The sequence below is a fragment of the Rhineura floridana genome, chromosome 11 (assembly GCF_030035675.1).
Source record: "Rhineura floridana isolate rRhiFlo1 chromosome 11, rRhiFlo1.hap2, whole genome shotgun sequence".
Taxonomy (NCBI): Eukaryota; Metazoa; Chordata; class Lepidosauria; order Squamata; family Rhineuridae; genus Rhineura; species Rhineura floridana.
Genome location: NC_084490.1, coordinates 18,578,988 through 18,601,100, shown reverse-complemented (window position 1 = coordinate 18,601,100; position 22,113 = coordinate 18,578,988). Strand labels below are relative to the sequence as shown.

General features: G+C 44.6%; 1 protein-coding gene across 1 annotated transcript; it reads right to left on the bottom strand.

The window, feature by feature from the left end:
• Positions 1–2,949: 2,949 nt before the first annotated feature.
• On the bottom strand, positions 2,950–6,452 carry C11H19orf85 (chromosome 11 C19orf85 homolog). The gene is made up of 2 exons (XM_061591603.1): positions 6,253–6,452; positions 2,950–3,457 (listed from the first exon to the last, which is right to left on the bottom strand). Exons 1-2 carry the CDS (start codon positions 6,450–6,452, stop codon positions 2,950–2,952), a joined length of 708 nt encoding a protein of 235 aa, XP_061447587.1.
• Between the last annotated feature and the right edge of the window lie 15,661 nt (positions 6,453–22,113).

Here is a 22,113-nt window from a genome sequence, read left to right as displayed (position 1 = left end):
GTGTTCAGCTGAGTTTACTCCCAGATTAGTGTGCAAAGGGGATTGATTCCTAAGAAGAGTTGTTTTAGGCCTGTAGCCACTGCAGGTGGATGATGATGAAAACTAATTTACTTTAACAGGTAAAACAGTAATGAAAAACACACAGTCAGTAACTTTTCCTGATTGCTCAGTTTAACAATTCTTTACCATTTACTGCTTGCATGTTCCAGTGTTCTGCCCCAACAGCAAACCACTGAGATAACAGGATTTTATAATGTTGTAGGATATTGTTTATGAATAGTAATGTAACAACTATTACATTTACTGTGTATTATTATCTGTAGAAAATAACTTCTAGGGAGTACCTGATCTCAGACAAACCCATCACAGAAAAGATGAATCATGGTTGCTAGAAAGGTAGGAAGGTAGGGCAAACTACAGAAATTCCAAGGACTAGAAAATGAGACAAAATCAGGAAAGAGAAGTCCACAAAGGGGAGTGGAAGAGCACATCTCTTTAAGATGCCAGGGATTCCTATAGCCCTGTGTCCAAACAACTTACTCATCAATCACAGCTCTGACTTCACTCATTGGCTAAAATCACTGCAAGGCACGAGCAGTCAGCCAAGCACCCAAATCCATCTGACCACCAATTAAAGGATTAATATCAAGACTATTTTCAGGCTACTCTCAAATATAGCCTAAATTCATACCTGCTAATAACACACTCTAGTGACGTGCAGGGGACTGAAATGTAAGAGTGCCAAGATAAAAAAGGTGCTGCATATTTTTAGGGGCAGAACTGCTCTCTGATTGGTGCATTCACAAGCACTGATTAATGGGAACCACAAATCTCTTAACTTTTTACAACTTTGTGTTTCTTCTACATGGATGTGTACACACACACCATTCACTTAAAGCACATTATTTTCACCAAAGAATCCTGGGAACTGTAGTTTGTTACAGGTGCTGGGAACTGTAGCTCTGCTAGGGGTAAACTATGGTTCTCAGGATTCTTTGAGGGAAATCATGTGCTTTTAATGTATGTATAGCCAGATAGCACAGTGGGGAGGAGAGCCTGGCTGGGAGTCCAGAGTCTGTGAGTTCAAATCCCTGCTCATGTCTCCTGGGTGTCAAGGGCCAGCTAAAGATCACCCCCACAGTGAGTGGCTCAGGGGTTACGTGCCCTACCACCTGTGCAGCTGTGGGCAAGCTGCATAGTCCCAAGGAGCCCATTGGCAATTGCGGACAAGGAAGGGGCTGGCTTGTGCAGCTGTGGCAAGCTGAGCAGGTCCTAGCCAGCTGGGGATAGCCTCAGAGGGAGGCAATGGTAACCCCCCCCCGAATACCGTTTCCCATGAAATCCCTATTCATGGGGTAGCCATAAGTCGGGGTCGACTTGAAGGCAGTTCATTTCCATTTTCCATAGCCAGATAATAACAGAACATTCCACTAGGTGGCAGTAAGAAACAAACATTTAATAGTCACCTCATTGAACCATCACATCATCACCAGGCACAAAATTCAGCAAGAGACATCAAGCTATTTTAGCCAGGACCAGAATGCATTAACTTTCTGCTCTTCGTTGCAATTTACATTTAAATACATTGGAAATGAAAGGAAAATTGCTTGAGGGTGATTGGCAGAGATGGAAGGAGTTCATATAAAGACAGCAAATGGCTTAATCATTGCTGTTTTGTTTCAGGCTTAGGGGAACTACAGAGTGCATCAGGTTATCAGAAAAGAAGGGAGAGAATTCAAGTGGGAAGGAGATAGTGGATTTTTTTAAAAAAATGAAGGGGTGAGTGGAGAGATGAGGGGAAAGAGGAAGGAAGAAGGTGGAGGGGAAAAACCTTTTCCCCTCCATGAGCCATCAGATGGAGTTGGGACAGTACATCTCAGACATGCTGAAGTACCTTTTACAGTAAAATGTGCATAAAAATGGATTTGTTGTTGTTATGTGCCTTCTAGTTGATTACAACTTACGGCGACCCTATGAATCAGTGACCTCCAAGATCTGTTACAAACCATCCTGCTCAGATCTTGTACGTTCAGGTCTGTGGCTTCCTTTATGGAATCAATCCATCCCTTGTTTGGTCTTCCTCTTTTTCTACTCCCTTCTGTTTTTCCCAGCATTACTGTCTTTTCTAGTGAATCATGTCTTCTCATTATCCAAAGTACGATAACCTCAGTTTCATCATTTTAGCTTCTAGTGATAGTTTCTGGTTTAATTTGTTCTAACACCCAATTATTTGTCTTTTTCACAGTCCATGGTATGCGCAAAGCTCTCCTCCAGCACCACATTTCAAATGAGTTGATTTTTCTCTTATCCACTTTTTTCACTGTCCAACTTTCACATCCATAGAGATCGGGAATACCATGGTCTGAATGATCCAGACTTTAGTGTTCAGTGATATAATAATGGAAATTGGGCACAATAATGCATTACATTAGGGAAAACAGCTTGCAAACGTGTACATTAGGCAACATGGCAAACAAAAATGTGTGTATTAGGAGAAATGTACACAAATAAAGTGTATGAATTTTCATGCGTTTTTTTTAATTGCTAACTTTGTACATGGGCCAAACTGAATTTAAGACTAGAAAAGCAAGAAATGGAGAATAGCTGAAATTGACATATTTGCTCATCTCTACTAGAAATGTCAATCTCTGTAATCCGTGGAGACTGGTGGTTCCGATATCAGTGGGGCAGTGAATCCACTCCAGTTTTAGTCTGAACTGTCAAGGAGCTGTCCAAGGTGCAAAGCACCTTGAAATTTCAGACTAAAACCTGGACTGGATTCACTCCCCCACTGACATCTCAGTCACCTGTCTCCACTGTCTGTAATCCTAGGGGCAGGGCAGGGGGCAGCACCTCTTCTTTCGCAGTCAAAGTAGGCAACATTTGAACATAAACTCTCCTCCCTGGTCCAGAGCAGAACCTTAAGATGGATGGTAAAACTGGAGATCGTCACCACATTTCCACCTCCCAGAAGGGCACACAGCTCTCATGGTCAGAAACTACCAGAGCCCCTGGATTGTTATAAGCAGAGACAGGACATTCATCTGCAACTGGGGGGTACATATTGGAGCCCACCCAGCTTCCACAGGCTGCAGAGCCTACATGGCATGGCAAGATGGGTTGTGCTTTACATCCCAGCAAGCATGACCCTAGGGAGTCTGGGCCACATAAGGACCAGATGTTGCTGGTTGATTCTGCCTCCTCAGAGATGGGTTCAAAAAGTTCATCAGGTTCTGACATCAGGGAATCAAGAGAGGGGCCCCAGCTGGAGCTTGGGTTGGGAGCCACAAATGCTTTGGCTGTGCCCAGAAAGGAGCCAGAAGGGGCCATGGCTGGGGGTGGGTTCTGAGGCTTTGGAGGACTCATGTGCTGGGTTACTATAGGGGGTGTCAGAGCCTCCTGGGAAAGGATGGAAGATGCCAAGCGGCGAGTCGCAGCCTCAATATCTGAGAAACTCCTGGGGAAGAAAAGAAAGAAAAAAAGTCTGTGAGGTTTTCTGCTGCAGAAAAATAATGGTTAATTAGAGATTATTTATGATCTGTGCAAGAGTGTTGGGAAGGAGAGGATCATTATAGGCTTAATGATAGTTCACATTCAGCATAGTCATGAGTTCACTAGGTGACTTTAAGCAAATCTCTCAGCTTCAGCTCACACACCCTCCATTTGCTATTCAAGGATAATAATCTATCTTACAGGGCCATTGTAGATCATACCGAGGTAGTACATGTCAAAGGAAAGTTTCCATACACGTAAAGAGTATGATTGCTGTTAATGTATTCTATGCTGTACATATCATAGGAGAATTATCTTCTCCCCAGAGTAGATTGGGGGAAACAAGTATCTGGAATGCCCTGTGTTCGCTTATGCTGGTGTGCTAGACCAGGCCTAGGACTTTTCTTACAGGCTCAAACAAATTTATCTGGAGCAGGATGCTCTGGGACACATCAGAACTTGGAAGCATGCCTTCCACTCCCAGAGATGCAATTTCCTCACAAATGACTTCGGATCTGCTTATAGACACTACTGGACATTTCAGGAGAGAGAGAGAGAGAGAGAGAGAGAGAGAGAGATCATTGGGGACCTGTCAAGACCCACATTCCTGCAGGAGAACCCACTGTTTTCTTCAGCAGAATCATTCACTTGTCTTGCACTCTCCTTCTGGGTGGTTATGTGGATTGGGCCCAGAGGGAGAGAACAAATGAATGGGCAATAGGAACATCAGTGAGGAAGAGATGGGCCACTCAGGCAAGCATGCCTGAAGCACTCTTTCCACCCCCCAAAAAATAACTCACTAACAGGCAAAAAACTCTTGCGGTTTAAGAACATACCTATAGCCAACAGATATTTCTATCAAACTTTAAAAAGCAGAGAAATTGGGCAGCTATAGTGAATGCATCAGGGGAGCAGGAGACCTGATCTCCTCTCTGCCATATTGTACTGCCCTACGAACTTGTAAAAATGCAAACCCAATTTGGGTTGCTCATTCACAGTCCAATCCACTTCTTGTGTAGCTTGGAAGAATTTGGTAAGATGTGCCTCTGTGCATGTTACCAGAAATATCTGTTGGCTATATGTACATTCTTAAACTGCAAGGGTTTTTTTTGCCTGTTAGTGAGTTTCTCTCCTTTTTCATCTGGGAGGGAAGAAATGGGATCCTCTGCAGGTTTGGTGAGAATGGATTGATCATCTGCGTGCTTATTGAATTCAATGGGATTTACTCTGCTGCAATCATGGTTAGGATAGGTGAAACTGACCATGGGGTGATGGGGAGCGGAGGAGGAGGAAGGGCAGGGGGAGGGGAGGAGGGTGGGCAGAGGGGTGGAGAGGAGGCGAGCAGGTGGGAGAGGGAGAGGAGGAGCAGAGAGGAGAGGAGAAAGGGCAGAAGGGAGGAAAGGGAGGGGAGGGCAGGTTTAGTCATTTGCATGCTTATTGAGTTCAGTGGGATTTACTCCAGTGCAATCATGCTTAGGACAGATGAAACTGACCATGGGGGAGAAGGGGGAGGAAGGGAGGGCTGGAGTGGACAGAGGAGGAGGAAGAAGAACGAAGAGGGGAGGGGAGGAAGAAAGGAGAAGGGAGGGAGAGGAAAGGGAAAGGCAGGTCTGATTATTTGCATGCTTACTGAGTTCAGTGGGATTTACTTCTGTGCAATCATGCTTAGGATAATTGAAAGGGGAGGGGGAGGGGGGAGGGGGGAGGGGGAGGGAAGGAGAGGAAGGGGAGGGGGGTAGGCACTGGGTGGAGGGAAAGGCCCTTTCCTTTCCAAAAGGAAAACATTGTGAACAGTATCATTGTTTTTCAGGGTTTCCCCCACCTTTTTATTCTACAGCAGGCACATGTAGTCTCCCACCCAAATTTAAACCAAAGCTGTCCCTGGCCACATCCACACCAGACTGTTATTTCACTTTAGGCAGTCATGGCTTCCCCCAAAGAATCCTGGGAAGTGTAATTTGTGAAGGTTGCTGAGAGTTGCTAGAAGAGGACCTTTTCCCCTCACAGAGTTACAATCCCCAGAAGAGGGGCTGCCTGTTAAACCACTCTGGCCACTGGAGCTCTGTCAGGGGAATGGGAGTCTCCTAACGACTCTCAGCAAACTACACTTCCCAGGATTCTTTGGGGGAAGCCATGACTGTCTAAAATGAAATAAAAGTCTGGTATGGGTGTGGCCACCTGATCAGCCAAGCCAAACAGCTGTGAGTCTGGCATTTAGAACAGTTGACGGTTCTTAATGAGCATGCCCAACGCTATAATAGATGTTAATGTTAAATTTCTTAAATTAATTAAAAATCAGCCATGCATTTTTTCAACTTTTAAACTGCAGAAGATGAAGGTCAGAGTATGGAGCAAGGTCAGTAATAGGAGTACAGGTACTCTGTGAACATGGCTGATTTTTAATTAAGTTCAACAAATTATGAGACCACTGACAGAAAAAAGTCCAACAGGGGTCTGGATTTTTCCCCTCTTGTTTTACACTTTGAATTCTGAATTCTCTCTGACTGTTTTGTGTATCGCCATGAAAGCCTAAAAGGTTGTTAAGGATTTCTATAAGTTTTGTAAGGCTTTGTTTTGAAATGAGCTGATAGGAAGCAGCAGAATGGCATGAGGGGTACTTTCAATTGAACATTGAGGAATGGGAAAAATCCATGCTGGCTATAGTATACAGCCACTTTTGTGACTGTATAATTCTGGAGCCAGCAGTACAGAGAGAGAGAGAGAGAGGATATGGGAGGCAGCTGATTCAGGTAGTCCTACCTGCATATTTGGTTCTGTAGGAATCGCCGATGGTTCACTTTCCTCTTCCCAGGCCGATTCCTGCAGGGTCTCTGCAGAGTGCGCATTACATGAGATGCTGCTGTCGACACAAAGGTACACAGATCCCGCCCGCGCTCGTATGCCGTCAGGGGCCGTGGAGGCACAAGGAAAGGCCGAGTTAGGTGGCTGCCGTGTGGCATTCTCTGTTTTGCTAGGAGTTGATCTGAAATGCCCCTAAAATCCATCTCTTGCTATGTAGCCTGCACGGAGAAGGAAGCTCTGTTTTGGCCTGAAGAGGGAAGAAAGAGAGAGCTCCCATTAGAGGGACCTGGTCATCAGGGTATGCTTCAGCCAAGCTGAGTTGAAACACTTCCTGCTAAATTCATTGATTGTTGTTTAATTTAAACAAAAGAGCATCAGACTCCTTCTGGAAGTGTTAAGCTGAGATGTGACCACCTGTCACTCCTTCCCTTTTCCCTCTCCAGACAAATCAACTAATCAAGGAGTTTCAGTGGCTGAGGCTCCTGCCAGAAAAGCCTAACCGGCAGGCTAATCTATTCCCCCCCCCCCAATCTGGACAACAAAATAAAGATGCACTTTCAGAAGCCATTTCTCAGACATTTAGGACAGATTCTTCTTGGCTGGTTTTCACATCTGATCAGGTGACAGGATTTGTCATTTTTGTTTTTCTTTCAATTTTAAAGTCCAGCTTGAACATAAAAGGTGATGCTTTTCACCTTACCTTTTGGGATCCAAAGAACCCTCAATGCCTTGCTCAGGAACTCTCCTGTGGACTTCCCTGCTTTCGTCTCTCTGTCTTCTTCTCTGTTACTTTCTGTTGCTGCAGAGGTACCCTCAACACCAGCACATCAAAGCAACCCTGCCCACTTTGCAGAAATAAGGACAGGTACTAAGCCCCCCTTCCTCTCTGGCAAGCTGGCCAAATCTTCCCCTTCTTTCCCCTTCTGTTATCTTCTGCTTTCAAGGCCAATCAGGTCCCTGTTTCCTGAGGAAACCTGCCCTCTTTCTGCCCTGTGCTATGCTCTTTTCTTCTTCCTTGGCTGTCTCATCCCAGCATCTTATACTCTCCTTCCCTCACCACCCATATTCACCTACTGCAACCCCCCCAAAAAAGAACTTTTGCTCTCAGCCATTGCCCCAAAAGCCTCCCACCAGTTTTCTTCTGATTCTTACCAAATATCATTCCCCAATCCCCCACAAAATCACAATTCAAACGACCTTCTTTCCCCACATACCCACCATACCTTTAAAGCGGACAACTCCCCTCAAAGAATCCTGGGAACTGTAGCATGAAGAGAGGAACTTATCTCTGTCTGTTTCCTTCACATCGTGCACAGGCCACCCAGAAACTGAGACAACAGGATGCATTAGCAGAGGTAGGGGGTGGAAGCCCAAATTGTAATATTTGAGGAAAGGGAGTGTGATGAAGATGCTCAGTCTGAGTTGCATGGGTAGGCTAACATTGGTTCCTAGTCCCTTACTTGTAGCTGGTCTGCAGATATAGTCTAGACATGTAATTTGAGATGGTAGAGAATTTATTCTGGGTTTATAATATAATAATAATAATAAAACTTTATTTTTACCCCGCCCTTTTCCAATAGGATTCAGAGCGGCTTACAACTAAAAACAACATTGTTAAAACATACAGAATATATTATTAAAAAAGAATTAAACTATCAGGGAAAGTTAAAAACTACAAAATATAGGTTAAAACAGCGAACAATTTAAAATAATAAAACCATATAATATGATCACCAAGCCTATAAGACATTAATCCTGGTCGTTCTCTGTCCCAAATGCCTGCTGAAATAAAATAGTCTTTACTTGTCACCGAAAAGATGGGAAGGAGGGAGCTGATCGTACCTCACTCGGGAGGGAGTTCCATAACCTAGGGGCAACCACCGTAAAGGCCCTATCTCGTGTCCTTGTCAAATATGCTTGCAAAGGTGTAGGGAGCACAAGAAGGGCCTCACCTAAAGATCTCAAGTCCCGGGCTGGTTCATGTAGGGAGATACGATCTGTCAAATAGTCTGGACCTGAGCCGTATAGGGCTTTGTAGGTCAAACCAGAACTTTGAATTGTGACCGGAAACAAATTGGCAGCCAGTGGAGCTGTTGTAACAGGGGAGTTGTATGGTCCCTATAACCAGCTCCAGTTAGTACTCTGGCTGCAGCTCTTTGTACCAATTTAAGTTTCCGAACAGTCTTCAAAGGCAGCCCCACGTAGAGCGCGTTACAATAGTCTAAACGGGATGTAACCAAGGCATGCATCACCCTGGTCAGATCAGGCAGGTCCAGGAATGGGCGCAGCTGGCGCACCAGTTTTAATTGGGCAAATGCGCTCCTGGATACTGCAGCAATCTGGGCCTCCAAATTCAAAGCTGAGTCCAGGAGTACACCCAAACTGCGAACCTGAGACTTCAGGGGGAGTGCGACCCCATCCAGTACCGGTTGAACCCCTATTCCCTGATCCGCCCTCCGACTGACCAGGAGTACCTCTGTTTTGTCAGGATTTAATCTCAACTTGTTTACCCTCATCCAGTCCATCACTGATGCCAGGCGCTGGTTTAGGGTCTGTACGGCTTCCTTGGCTTCAGGTGGAAAAGAGAAATAGAGTTGAGTGTCATCAGCATACTGATGGCACCGAACACCAAAACCCCGGACAACCTCTCCCAGCGGTTTCATGTAGATGTTAAATAACATGGGGGACAAAACAGAACCCTGAGGGACCCCATAGGCTTCTGAGGAAGCTTAGCAGTCATGGAATAAGAGGAGAGGTCCTCTTGTGGATAAGGAATTGGTTAAGAAGCAGAAAGCAGAGAGTAGGAATAAACGGACAGTTCTCCCAATGGAGGGCTGTAGAAAGTGGAGTCCCTCAAGGATCGGTATTGGGACCTGTACTTTTCAACTTGTTCATTAATGACCTAGAATTAGGAGTGAGCAGTGAAGTGGCCAAGTTTGCTGATGACACTAAATTGTTCAGGGTTGTTAAAACAAAAAGGGATTGCGAAGAGCTCCAAAAAGACCTCTCCAAACTGAGTGAATGGGCAGAAAAATGGCAAATGCAATTCAATATAAACAAGTGTAAAATTATGCATATTGGAGCAAAAAATCTTAATTTCACATATACGCTCATGGGGTCTGAACTGGCGGTGACCGACCAGGAGAGAGACCTCGGGGTTGTAGTGGACAGCAGTGGACATTCAAAGAAGCTGAATGTTGGAAGATTCAGGACAGACAAAAGGAAGTACTTCTTTACTCAGCGCATAGTTAAACTATGGAATTTGCTCCCACAAGATGCAGTAATGGCCACCAGCTTGGATGGCTTTAAAAGAAGATTAGACAAATTCATGGAGGACAGGGCTATCAATGGCTACTAGCTGTGATGGCTGTGCTCTGCCACCCTAGTCAGAGGCAGCATGCTTCTGAAAACCAGTTGCCGGAAGCCTCAGGAGGGGAGAGTGTTCTTGCACTCGGGTCCTGCTTGCGGGCTTCCCCCAGGCACCTGGTTGGCCACTGTGAGAACAGGATGCTGGACTAGATGGGCCACTGGCCTGATCCAGCAGGCTCTTCTTATGTTCTTATGTTCTTATGAGTCCCCCAATACCACCTTCTGGGTTCGATCCTCCAGGAAGGACTGGAGCCACTGTAAAACAGTGCCCCCAAGTCTCATCTCAGCAAGGCGGTCCAGAAGGATACCATGATCGATGGTATCGAAAGCTGCTGAGAGGTCTAGTAGAACCAGCAGAGACACACTCCCCCCGTCCAGTTCTCTGCGTAGGTCATCCACCAAGGCGACCAAAGCCGTCTTTGTCCCATAGCCAGGTCTGAAACCAGATTGAAATGGATCTAGATAATCCGTATCATCCAGGAATCTCTGGAGTTGGGCGACCACCACACGTTCTATTATCTTGCTTAAAAATGGAATATTGGAGACTGGCCGGTAGTTACCCAATAAAGAGGGATCAAGGGAGGGCTTTTTCAGCAGTGGTCTTATAACTGCCTCCTTTAAGCATGATGGAATTCTGCCTTGTTGTAAAGAGGCATTAACTATTCCCCTGATCCAATCGACCAGTCCCCCTCTGGTAATTCTAATGAGCCAGGAAGGGGGCAAGGCTCCAGTACACACGTAGTGGCGCGCGCTGCTCCAAGGAACTTGTCCACATCCTCGGGTAGAACAAGTTGAAAGGAATCCATTTTAATTGGACAAACAGGCGCCAAAGTTACATCCTCAGAGATTGTATCAATTTTAGCGTCCAAATCACAGCGAATCTGAGCGACTTTGTCCGCAAAGTGCCATGCAAATTCTTGACAGCGGACTGCTGAGTGGTCAGAATTACCTTCACGGGGGCTAGTAGTTAAAAGCCCCCTAACCACTCAAAACAGTTACGCTGGACGGCTTCCAGCAGACGCAATGGAGGCCGAGAAGAAAGATTTCTTCTTAGCCTGTACTGCCTCGGAGTAGGCCTTCAAATAAGCTCTAGCCCGAGATCGGTCAGATTCGCTCAGAGTTTTCCGCCAACGTCGCTCTAGTCCCCGTCTGACACGTTTCATCACCACCAGCTCCTCGGAAAACCATGGAGCCGGTTTGGCTCGACTCTGAAAGAGGGGACGCTCTAACAGTTTAGACCTGTTCAAACCTTGAGTCCTTATTCAGGCTGTATTTGCACCTTACAGAACCAGGCAAAAGATGAGGAACCCTCTCGCAGAGGGTTTAAAGCTTTACTTAATTTGTAGATGAGGAATAGTAAGACCCAAGAGGGAACTGCAACAAAATGTTGCAGTGTGGGATGCTGTGTTCAGAATACTAGCTCCTTAATCCCATTTCCTACACACACACCTAGCCAGTTTCCTGTCCCTCCCCCAACAGTCAGCCAGCAATCCCTGCCACTGAGGACACTCAGTCTTCATTGAGCAATTTTTATGTGGGTTCTCCCAATGGGATGTTTTTCTAAAAAAAAGAAGAAAAGAATATTGCTGTTTCCCCAAGTCTGTTGATACTTCTCTCTTGTGTGTAGGTGCTATTTTGGCTACAAAAGGATTGACACTTGTAGTCTGAATATAGGAAACAGAAAGAATGACACAAAATGGTCCTAAAGGGATTTCAATCCTGGCTTCAAGACCTGGGTACCTTTTGGGGGTGGAAGTAGCACCTTTCCCTCCCTCCCTCCCTCCCTCCATTCATCCATGGCAGATTGATCATTCATGTAATCTTTGACAACAGATGTACACATATAAACTGAATATGATGGTGTTAGACCCATTTAAATGAAGCCCACCCCAAGTGTGATCCTAATTCCACATACCTGTTTGTAGATGAAGAGATCTGAGAAGATGGGCTCCAGTGTAAAGGTGTCAGTGCTTGGTAATCTTCTCTGTCCCTCCTTTGAATGTCTGTCTATTTATCTGTTTTTCTATCCTCCTTTAACTCTTTGTTCCCAGCTCCATCTATTTCTTCTACCTCTTTTCCTAGGGCTGCTTTTTTGCTACTGGTACCCAGCACAGAATAAAGGATGTCAAAGATGCTTAGGAACTCCACCCCCTTAAGCAGAATCACACCCATTTAGAATGCAAGCTCCAGGTTGAAATGAATCCCTGTGGGGAATTTATTGGTTATTAGCAGAGAAGAAGGACATAACTGGGTTTCCCCTCTCTAGGAGGATGCTAGATCAGGTGAGACTGCAGGGACTTTGGCAATATATGTACTTTGTATGTATATACCTTGAGTTCTTTGAGATACATTTCAGAACTGCAATGTGAAATTGAAATCCTATGCACACTTATTTACTGGGACCTGCTGGTGAAGGGCAAGTAGTAGTAGTAGTAGTAGTAGTAGTAGTAGTAGTAGTAGTAATGAGTAGGAGTAGGAGTAAGGCCTGTTAAAAATGGGACTTACTTATGAATAGACATGTATAGGATTGTGCTGTGAAGGCAAGGGCATTGTAACTCAAGGTATATAATAAACATTTGAAAGGACAATTAAGAAACCTATCAAAGAAAAAGGGATGGCAGAAAATATCATCTCAACTTATCCAGGTCCTTTCAGATCCAAAGCTGAGAGAGGTCTATAACCTTGCGTCCCTCTTGAAGATCCTAAATCGCTTCTCTGACTCAGCTCACTATCTGGATTTTTGTCACTGCTTAACTGTCTCCTACCCCAATCTCACTACTTACTTGTCAATCCACAACACACAAACCTTGTACTAAACCTTTTACATGTATTTATTTGTTACGTCTATACCCTGCCTTTTTTCCATTATTTCAAAATGGCATGTGGAAGGGGTTTCCCATCTGGCCTCCCACCCTGACACTGACCAGGCCAAGATCTGCTTAACTTCAGTAATGCTGCTGCATCATGTGCCTCCTCAGATCATGCCCTGTGCATGGAAATAAGTGATGGGAAAAGCTTCACCTGCTTAACTTCTTTGTGCTGGGCTGTGATTAAGGGCACAGGAAGAGGGCTAGAGAAAAACAAATTGGCAACCCTAAGTCACTTCTGTACAGCACCTGACACACTGCCTTCATATTTGCTCATCTGAACTAACTTTTTGAAATGTTCTGTGTAAAATCCTCCTGCTTGCACATGGAACATGCAGCCTCTGTTCTAAGATGTATTACCTCTTTTCCCAATTATTTTTGTCATAGTCCTCACCGCCATCAAACAATTTTTTGCCTTCATTTTCTCCCCGCACTGGTTAGTCTGCCCCCTGCCTTTGTAAGCCCCAACTTGAGTCCATCAGCAATAGGTTCCCAATTAGCACATACTTGTTACTGGGATGTGGTTATTATTGCTATCCTCGCCAATTACAGATGTCACGGCTTTCAATGGTCTCTGAGCACTTGAGGCACCGTGGAGATGCCTTCAATGGCAGAGAATTTTCCAGCACAAAACAATGCAACTACTTCTCTCCCTGTCATCTTAACCCTCTGAGCTGGAATCACCAGGATAATACAAGCAATTATAAAGCAATTGGTCATAAAAATGATTAAATGCAGGTCTTGTGCTTGCAGAAGGGAAAAGGAGAGGGGGAGGTAGGATAAGATAAGATAGGATAAACCACAGGTTCCCAAACTGTGGTTCATGGACTACCAGTGGTCTGCAAGCTTCATTCAGGTGATCTGTGGAACGTCTGTGGATTTGTTGTTGAAGATAGGAAAGGGCACATCCAACTTATTAAATATTAATATTGATTTTTAATTGTATTTTTATTGCTTTTTTATTTCTTACATAGTATTTTATTGTGTTACAGTTTGAGCTGTATTGAATTAGAATTGCTACAACAGGCAGAAAAATCATTAAGGGATCCACTAAGCCCTTCAGCAGTTTTCAAGTGGTCTGTGGGGGAAATAGGTTTGGGAACTACTGGGGTAGACACCCAGTGGTAGGATCAACATTGAGTGTCTTCCAGACAACATTTTTATTGAGCATTCATCCCAATTTTCTTGCCCCAAACTTACATGGAGGCTAGATTGCATTTGGTGTTTACTGAGCATTTATTCTGAGGCCGGTTATATCACAGTCAGCATTCATCCTGCATTCATTTTAGTTCGCTTATAGGGTGTTTACACATTTCCCCATTAGGCTCCTCCAAATGTCTTTTTTATTCATTATGATTTATGATCATGATGGTATCAGGGCAGTTATATGCAATCCCACATTCAGTACCGTTTGTGCATACAAAAGCTTTGGGGCGCACATATTGCTTTGTTTCCAATCAGTGCATGTTCTGTACCTTCCTGCTGAAATCCTGCAACTTTTTATACTACAAATATTCCATTTTGGTGTGTGTGTGTCTACACACTTTTGTTGTGCTATAGAGTGCCCCTTCAAATGGCAATAATGCAATAACATTGGGAAGCATCACATAGCAACTAATAAAGTGGAATGGTGTGTGGACAGCCTAGTATAAGCCCACCATTAATGCAAACATGTTCCAGAATATACCCACAAAAAACCACCAGTCTGGAGGGGTCCTTAGTCATTTGTTCATTCCACACTTTCCAAACTGGAAAAAGTCTGGATTTTTAAAAAGTGGATTTGTTGTGCTAGGGTGACAGGATGCCTTAATCCACTTTAATTCTGCAGACCTAAAGTTACAGTTTGCACTTGAATCCCTCCTGCAAAATAGTGACAGCCTGCAGACACCCAAGGAGATTTAACCAGTACTATATTTCCCCTCCATCCACACCCCATATCAGATCAAATGTTCAATGTCTTGATACTAGCCACAGTTCCGCTTCTGGTGACAACCTGCCAGGCAAGCCAACTACTTTTAAGGACCATAATATTAAATGACCATATATGGGGGCAGGGGGAGTGTACATTTATTTTGTCAACTCCTTTTATGAATATGAACTGTTTGGGGGAGGTTGAAGGGTCTGAGCCCAAAAAGTAAATATATATACTTTTACCCTTACTAGGAATGAAGCCCCAATGTACATACTGAATAAACATGTATAGATGATTGTACTGTTAAATAGAGCATGTCAAATCATTTCTCAATCTGTCCCTGCCAAATTTCCTAATGAAATTATGGCTTGATCTTATACATACTTAGGGGTCATGTCCATCTTAATTTTATTTAGAGTAGACCCAATGAAATGACTGGACATAAATTAATCATGTCCATTAATCTGAGTAGGTCTATTCTGAGTATGTGTAATACTGGATTCAGTCCTTAGGGTTGGATGGTTTACTCAGAGTAGACCTATTGAAATTAATGAATCTAAGCCACAAAGCACACTATTCATTATTTATGTATATTTCATTTTTATCCTTCCCTTCCTTCAAGGAGCTCAGAGGTTTTCTCCCTACCCTTTTTATCCTCACAACAGCCTTGTGAGGTAGGTGCAGCTGAGATAGAGAGCACACGACTGACCCAAGGCTGACTGAGAATTTTATCCTAGGGTCTCCTCAGTCCTAGCCTGACAATCTAACCGCTAGACCACAGTGGCTCTCTCACGGTGCATCTTGCTAGGAAGTAAAGCTTCATTGGATTCACTGAGGCTTAAAAGTGTAAATGTACTGCCTTCAAGTCAATTCTGACTTATGGCAACCCTATGAATAGGGTTTTCATGAGGCTGAGAGGCAGTGACTAGCCCAAGGTCACCCAGTGAGCTTCATGGCTATGTGGGGATTCGAACCCTTGTCTCCCAGGTCATAGTCCAACACCTTAACCACTACACCACACTGGCGTAGTTATGTGAGGGTAAACACAAAAGATAGCAGACTGCAGCTTCAGCAATTTGTCTGCCTTCCTTCTCCCCCCCAACCCACAAATACTCGCACCATTCCTCTGCATACACATCTGGGTGCCAGCATCTGGCTGGACCTGGCTTCATCTCATCCTATCTCTGCTTGTCAGCAAATACTGCTCCCCCCTCCTGAAATCAAAGCCGCCTTCCAGACTCCCCTAGCCTCACCTCAAAGCGCTTGTCACACACAGGTGGCAAAACAAACTCTGCCCATGAACAAAGATTTCTCTCATGTTCACAGGCTGGCGAGAGAGGCCAAGGCCTTTTCACAGCGGGTGAGGGCAGCCAGAACATATTTTGTCCAAAACCAGCTTCTTGGCTGGGCCTGGCTACTATATCTGATCTCTACTGCTGAAAGGATTGTCGAGAGTTTGCTTCTTCGGGAGGATGTGGGGTGGGGTGGGGATGGGGAAGAGGCTTCCCATTTTATATTTGCATGTGTTAATGCAAATATCTCATTTGCATATGCAAATGTAAATGTGTCCACTGCCAACCTGAAAGCTAGGCTGATACAGTGTGGACTATGCCGAATGCAGATTTCAGAATCCTTATTTCAAAACACTGCCTTTATTTCCTAAATGGGGTTGGTCAAGTCGTCTCTTTGTCCTCCATATGTAAAATGGGAACAAGGGTGACCTACTGTGCAGGGCTATTGTGATGAAGAATAACATAAAGGGTATGTAATGCTTTATTAAATATCCTGTACGGATGAGAAGGAAAGAGCCATAACTTAGGGAATGTGCTTAGTGGTAGACCACATCCTATGCTCAATCCTGGGCATCTTTGGGTGTGGTTGGGAAAGGCTCTCTGCCTGAAACACTGGAGAGTAAGATGCCAGTCAGTGCTGACGATACTAAACCAATTGAACCAGCAGTCTGACTTGGTATAAGGCAGCTTCCTACATTTCTATGTCCTGATAATAGTTAAGAATTACAACACAAGGATACCAGACAAGAGGCTGACTCCAAAAAACCCACGTAGGTTAGACCAGTTGGAAATCTAGGATTCCTGCTTTTTTTTTCTAGAGTGAATGAAGTTGGATATTTGTTAGCTGAGGTGTGGGGCTTTTTGCCCCACATCTGGTGCTGGTGCTGCTCTTCCCTCTTGGTTTATTTTTCTGCGAGATGCTGGCGCTGGTGCAGAATCTAGGCATGGCGGCCAGGAGCCCCCTGCTGTCCTCAGGCTCCAGTTTGGGAGGTGGCAGCCAAGGGAGGACATGATGAGCTGTTCCCTAGGAATCACGCTCTCTCTCCACCCCACCCCACCCCACCCCACCCCCCATCTCCCACCCCCAAACTGCGTCTGGCTTCCAGGTGGAGAGAATGGAAAAGGGAATCAAGCAAGAAAGCCATTCATCTCCATGTTTCCTACAGCTCACCCACACCCTTGTGTGAGGGGGGCCGTGATGTCTCAATCACTGCAGGGTGGATTTCGGGAAACCTCACAAGAACCGGGAAGGAGATTATGATGATGACTGTTGCATTTATATCCCACCTTTCCTTGAAGGAGCTCAGGGGGGTGTACATGTTTCTCCTCCTCTCTCCATTTTATCCTCACGACAACCCCGTGAGGTAGATTAGATGGAGAGTCAAGTGACTGGTCCAATGTCACCCAGTGAACTTCATGGCTGAGTGGGGATTTGATTTGAACCCTAGTTTCCCAGAGTAATAGTCCAGCGTTCTAACCACTTTGCCACACTGGGTATTAGGGATTGTATCCAATGTTAGTCATACTCAGAGTAGGCCCATTCATGACTAACATGGATGCATTGATTTCCATGGGTCTTCTCTGAGCAGAACTCCCAGAGCGCTATATGAACAGAGACAGAGCTCTCCTTCAAATGTCACACTTCTCTGAATCTTGCAATGCAGTTGTCCAGCCAAAGTATGCATACAAAAATGTGCATCTTAGTGCAAAGTGTATGTAAAAAATGTATATTGAAAACAATATTCAAAAATGCATTGCACTTAGGGAGGTGCTTGGAAAAATGCAAATTCTAGGCAAAATAGACCCTTTACTTCTTTGGGAGCAGGGTCCCAGCAGAGCCCCTATGTCTCCGGCATCCTGTGAGCCAATCAGCATGAAAGGAGAATGTCTTAGCCACTGAGAAGAATCTTCTAACATACTTGCTTGCCCTTTCCTGCTGATTGGAGCCAATCAGAGTGAAATGAGATGAGCCAGCCACTGAGAAGAGCCTTCTTAGTAGCTAACACTCTCCCCTTTCATGCTGATTGGCTCCTAGGGACATTTGTTGTGGTGGAAGAAGGTATTTAACAAGGACCTCATTCTCAACCGCACAAAAGGGGAAGGGGCATGGCTATGACTAACATGAAGGAACCCTGCACTTCTGAATTTGCCACTATGCTACTGGCTGGAGGGACCAATGGTGTGACTCAGTATACAGCAGCTTATATGTTCCTATGATCCTGTTGCTCATGAAAGCTATATGGAACCTCCGTGTTGAGAAGCAGTGTGCCTCTGAATACCAGTTGGTGGGGAGCAATAGGGGGGTGGGCATCCTGGAGGCATCTGGATGGCCACTGCATAAAGAGGCTTCTGAACTAGAAAGACTTTTGGACGGATCCCACAGAGTTCTTCCTATGTTCCAAAGGGTAGCTGACCATGTGTAGGGAGGTGCCTACTTGGCTCTATGGATGGAGAAGCCTTTGATGGTTTCCTCCCAGAAGAGTCAGAAAATGGTGCTAAGCATAAAAGTCAACTGATGAATCATGCAAGCAGCCTTTAGCAGCCAGCTGCTTAAACATTCCAAGATGGTGGGGTTAAAATAATATGAAAACCTGAGAGACTTGCATTGGTGGCCAGTCGCTCCATGTCAGTGAAGCAGTGGAACCTGCTCTGAGTTTTAGTCTGAACTTTCAAGCAGCTGCATAACAGCAGCACCTTGGACAGCCTATTGGAAGTTTAGACTAAAACCTGGAGCGGATTCCACTGCCCCACTGACACGGAGCCACTGGCCGCTACTGGTGACTTGTGTCAACGTCTCTAGCAAAAGCCACATATTAGTAGGTCCCTGACACAGGCCAACACCATGGGGTTAGTGTGCCACATTTTCATTTTTTAAAAAATGGGTCCCCAGGGGGAGGATGAGTAGTGAAGCACTCATGTCCTGTTTGTGGGCTTCCCAGAGACATCCGGTTGGCCACTATGAGAACAGGATGCTGGACCCAGCCTTTGGCCTGACCCAGCAGGGCTCTTTTCATAATCTTGAAACTCAGTGGGTCAGGGATGGAGCTACAGTAAAATTGGGAGTTTGCATAACTGTAAATTTGCATATAATAATTTATATGTGTAGGTGTAATTTTTAGAAATTACTATAATTTAAATAGAAATTCAATACAGGTCACCACTGTGGGGAAGTCTGTGATCAGGTGACCTTTGTCCAAGCTGTTAATGGGCAGCTTCCACCACTTCCACACAACTCTCCCTTCTTTGGGTTGTAGCCAACTAAGTTCTACTCAGAGTAGACCCAAGGAAATTAACAATCCTAAACTAGTCCTGTTAATTAACTTAAATGGGTCTACTCTCAGCAGGACTAGTACTGGATACAACCCGATCTGTTTATACCAGACTTTTACTGGACAGCCCTTCAAAGAGGGGACTCTTTCAAATAAAAAACTGTTCTTTGAGACCCCTTCAAATAGAGGACTGTCCTCTGTAAAGAAGGACAACGGTCACCCTATTTACTAGGATTTTACGGACAGAACAAAGTTTTGCTTGTCCATCATCACACGAAACAGCTTGGATTAAAAGATGTACCCAAAGAGCCACTGTATTTACCTTTTTTTTTGTTACTGATGAGGGAACTTTACCACACTATTTCTGCCAGTAATAAATGAGGACTGAGTCCAGGCCTAACTTTGCCCCTCGTTTGTGTTTTACAGCAGTGACTTTGTGCGGCCAGGCTTCCACTCTCCTTATCACACCTGACAGGGATCCTGTGGGACATCAGAGTCAATTGCCTCTGCCCCCAACAACCTCCATATTAGCCACAATGCTGCCACAGAACAAGCAAGGAGACCATGGGCAGGGGAGGGCTACAGAGCAGGTGAGGCCTAGGCCAGTCAGTTGACCTCACAGATACAAATCTGGTTCCCGTGGCAACCTGTCGCTATAGCTAGAAGCGAAAGGAATTGATGGTGTGTGAGGAAGGATGCACTCTGCACAATCTCAGACTCATTATTCTTTCTTACTGCTTCATCAGTTTTAGAGCTGTGGCCCAGGCTTTACGACTGACTCCTTCCAAAGGCCCAAACTATCTTTCATGCTCTTTGCTTGAATCTGTTAGATTCCCCATTTCCCTCCCAGAGAACATTGCGCCGGAGGGTCACAAGGTTAGACAAACCCAGCAGCGCCAACCCAGTTTGCTTTGGCTGAGGCTGTGGCTTGCTGGCGAGGATTCCCTCTCCATATGCTCCCCCCCCCCCAGTACAATCCACACAACTCAAGCCAGGAATAACCTCTTTGCAAGCCAGGCTGGTGACCAGCCTAAGATGAGATGAGGATACAAAGACAGAGACTGATAGTAAGGTGGATGGGAGAGACATCTAAGGGCAGGGGAGGGCAGAGTGAGACTATGCTGCAAGTGTGAATGAAGGAGAGAGCACTACTCATAAATGGTTCAGATATAATATGAAATGGGGATACACACAAGACATGATAACAGGATAGAGAGTCCTGCACTTATGCTATAAGAACCTTCACTTCTGAATAGCAAATTCACAGATACATACACACACTCCAGCAATAAAATACACATGTGTTCAAGCTCTCTCTCTCTCTCTCTCTCTCTCTCACACACACACACACACACACACACGCCCAACAGAACAATATACAAATGCAGCTCAGAAACACATCTCAACAAAGACTGACTGTGGACGCACCCAGATTACACAAACATTTCACATGTGTATAACATCACGTTCACAACCAAGAGACATATGCATTGCTCACAGACATTGCCTTGTTAAATATACACAATGTCTGTATTAGAGGAATAAAGTCTTTTGACAGATTAGAGCAGACTGAGGAATGCCACGGCACACCAGGTCTTAGTTCTACACTGAACCAAACTCCCAGAATCATCTGCTGCTATATAATTCCCACACCGGGTGCATATGAAGTGTGTGCATGCAGTGTAATAACAGAGAGGTTTATTACTTTGTGTACAAAGTGCCTTTCTCTTAGAAGCACAACTTGCCCCAGTGTGTAAGGGTGCCATCTTTATTTGTGACAGAGACCTCTTGAATTTCTGCCAGGTACAAATTCTAGAAGCAAAACTTTCCCATATTATAGCATCTCCTGGATTGCAGATGGCAAATTGTGTGTTGTGTTTGGGCAATCTGGATGTGTCAGAAGATTGAGGAATTAGCAACTATGTGCTTGTACATGACAGCTAGGACTTTCTTCTGCTGTTGTCTTTGTTTTCATCTCAGTGAGATTTTTCCAGAAAATTACTCAGAGTGTTCTTCCAGAGCAGAAGTCCTGGAAGAGATCCGAGTTCAGCCTCTCTGTTTTCCCCAACACCAGTATACAGAGAGACTTTAATACTGCCTCTGCCAGTGGGGGTGCTAGAATGCAAAGAAATGGCAGCAAACAGATTGGAACTTCCACATAAATCTATTTAGCACCAGGATGTTAGTCATTGCCTTCCATGTCAAATTGCCATCTATAGCATCTCCAGTGTAGTAAATGCATACATTAATGCACTGTACTTACTTTTGGAGAAGGACCGTAGCTCAGTGGCAGAGCATTTGCCTGGGATGGAGAAGGTCCCAGGTTCAATCCCCAGAATGTCCAGTTCAGGCTGGGAGAGACTCCTGTCCGAACCCCTGGGAAACTGCTGCCAGTCAGTATAAATAATACAGAACTAAATGGTCTGATTCAGTATAAGGCAGCTTCCTATGTTCTCTAAGATGAAATAATCACAGGGCAGACTGTGATTTAACTAAAATAAAAGGCATTGATGTCATAAAACTGAAACTTCTGGTTGCTTCGTTGTTGATAAGCATCTTGCAACCAGTTGCCCTCATATGTGGATTTTTATTCAGATTGGTTTCCTGTGAAAGAGCATTCAGATAACACAATCTTAAAAACAATTCATCATCCCCCAGTTAAGATAATACCCTTTAATATGGTTTCTCATAGAATGAACTATTTGTCCGTGCTATTTCAATCAAGCAGAACATCACATTGGTAAGTTGTTTCATCCTCAACAAATCTACAGAGAAGTATAATGATACTGGAAGTCAATGGGACTTGCTTCTAAGCAATGTGTTTTGAGATTATGAACACATGTACAATTCATCAGTTTGTCTTCCTTTTACTGTTAATTGACTCAACTGCAAATGCCCCAAGTAACTGTGACAGTCTCAGTTGTCTAGTATTTGTTTCTGACAAGTATTTTGTTCCTGTTTCTGTCTGTTGAAGCTGTCATAGTAAAATGTTGTCAGTGTGAGGTGTCAGAGATTCCATTCTTCAGGATTCAGCTCTCTCCATAAAATCTCCAGAAATTAAGTCTCACGAGTTTGTGTTTGGGGTGTGTGGGTGTCTGTGTTTTTCCTCT

What these genes read in the sequence shown, in the direction of transcription:
- C11H19orf85 (XM_061591603.1), bottom strand. Translation starts at nt 6,452, where the DNA reads ATGCCACACGGCAGCCACCTAACTCGGCCTTTCCTTGTGCCTCCACGG. An exon ending in CTACAGAACCAAATATGCAG is followed by an intron (nt 3,458 to 6,252) that starts GTAGGACTACCT and finishes TTTCTTCCCCAG; the next exon opens with GAGTTTCTCAGATATTGAGG.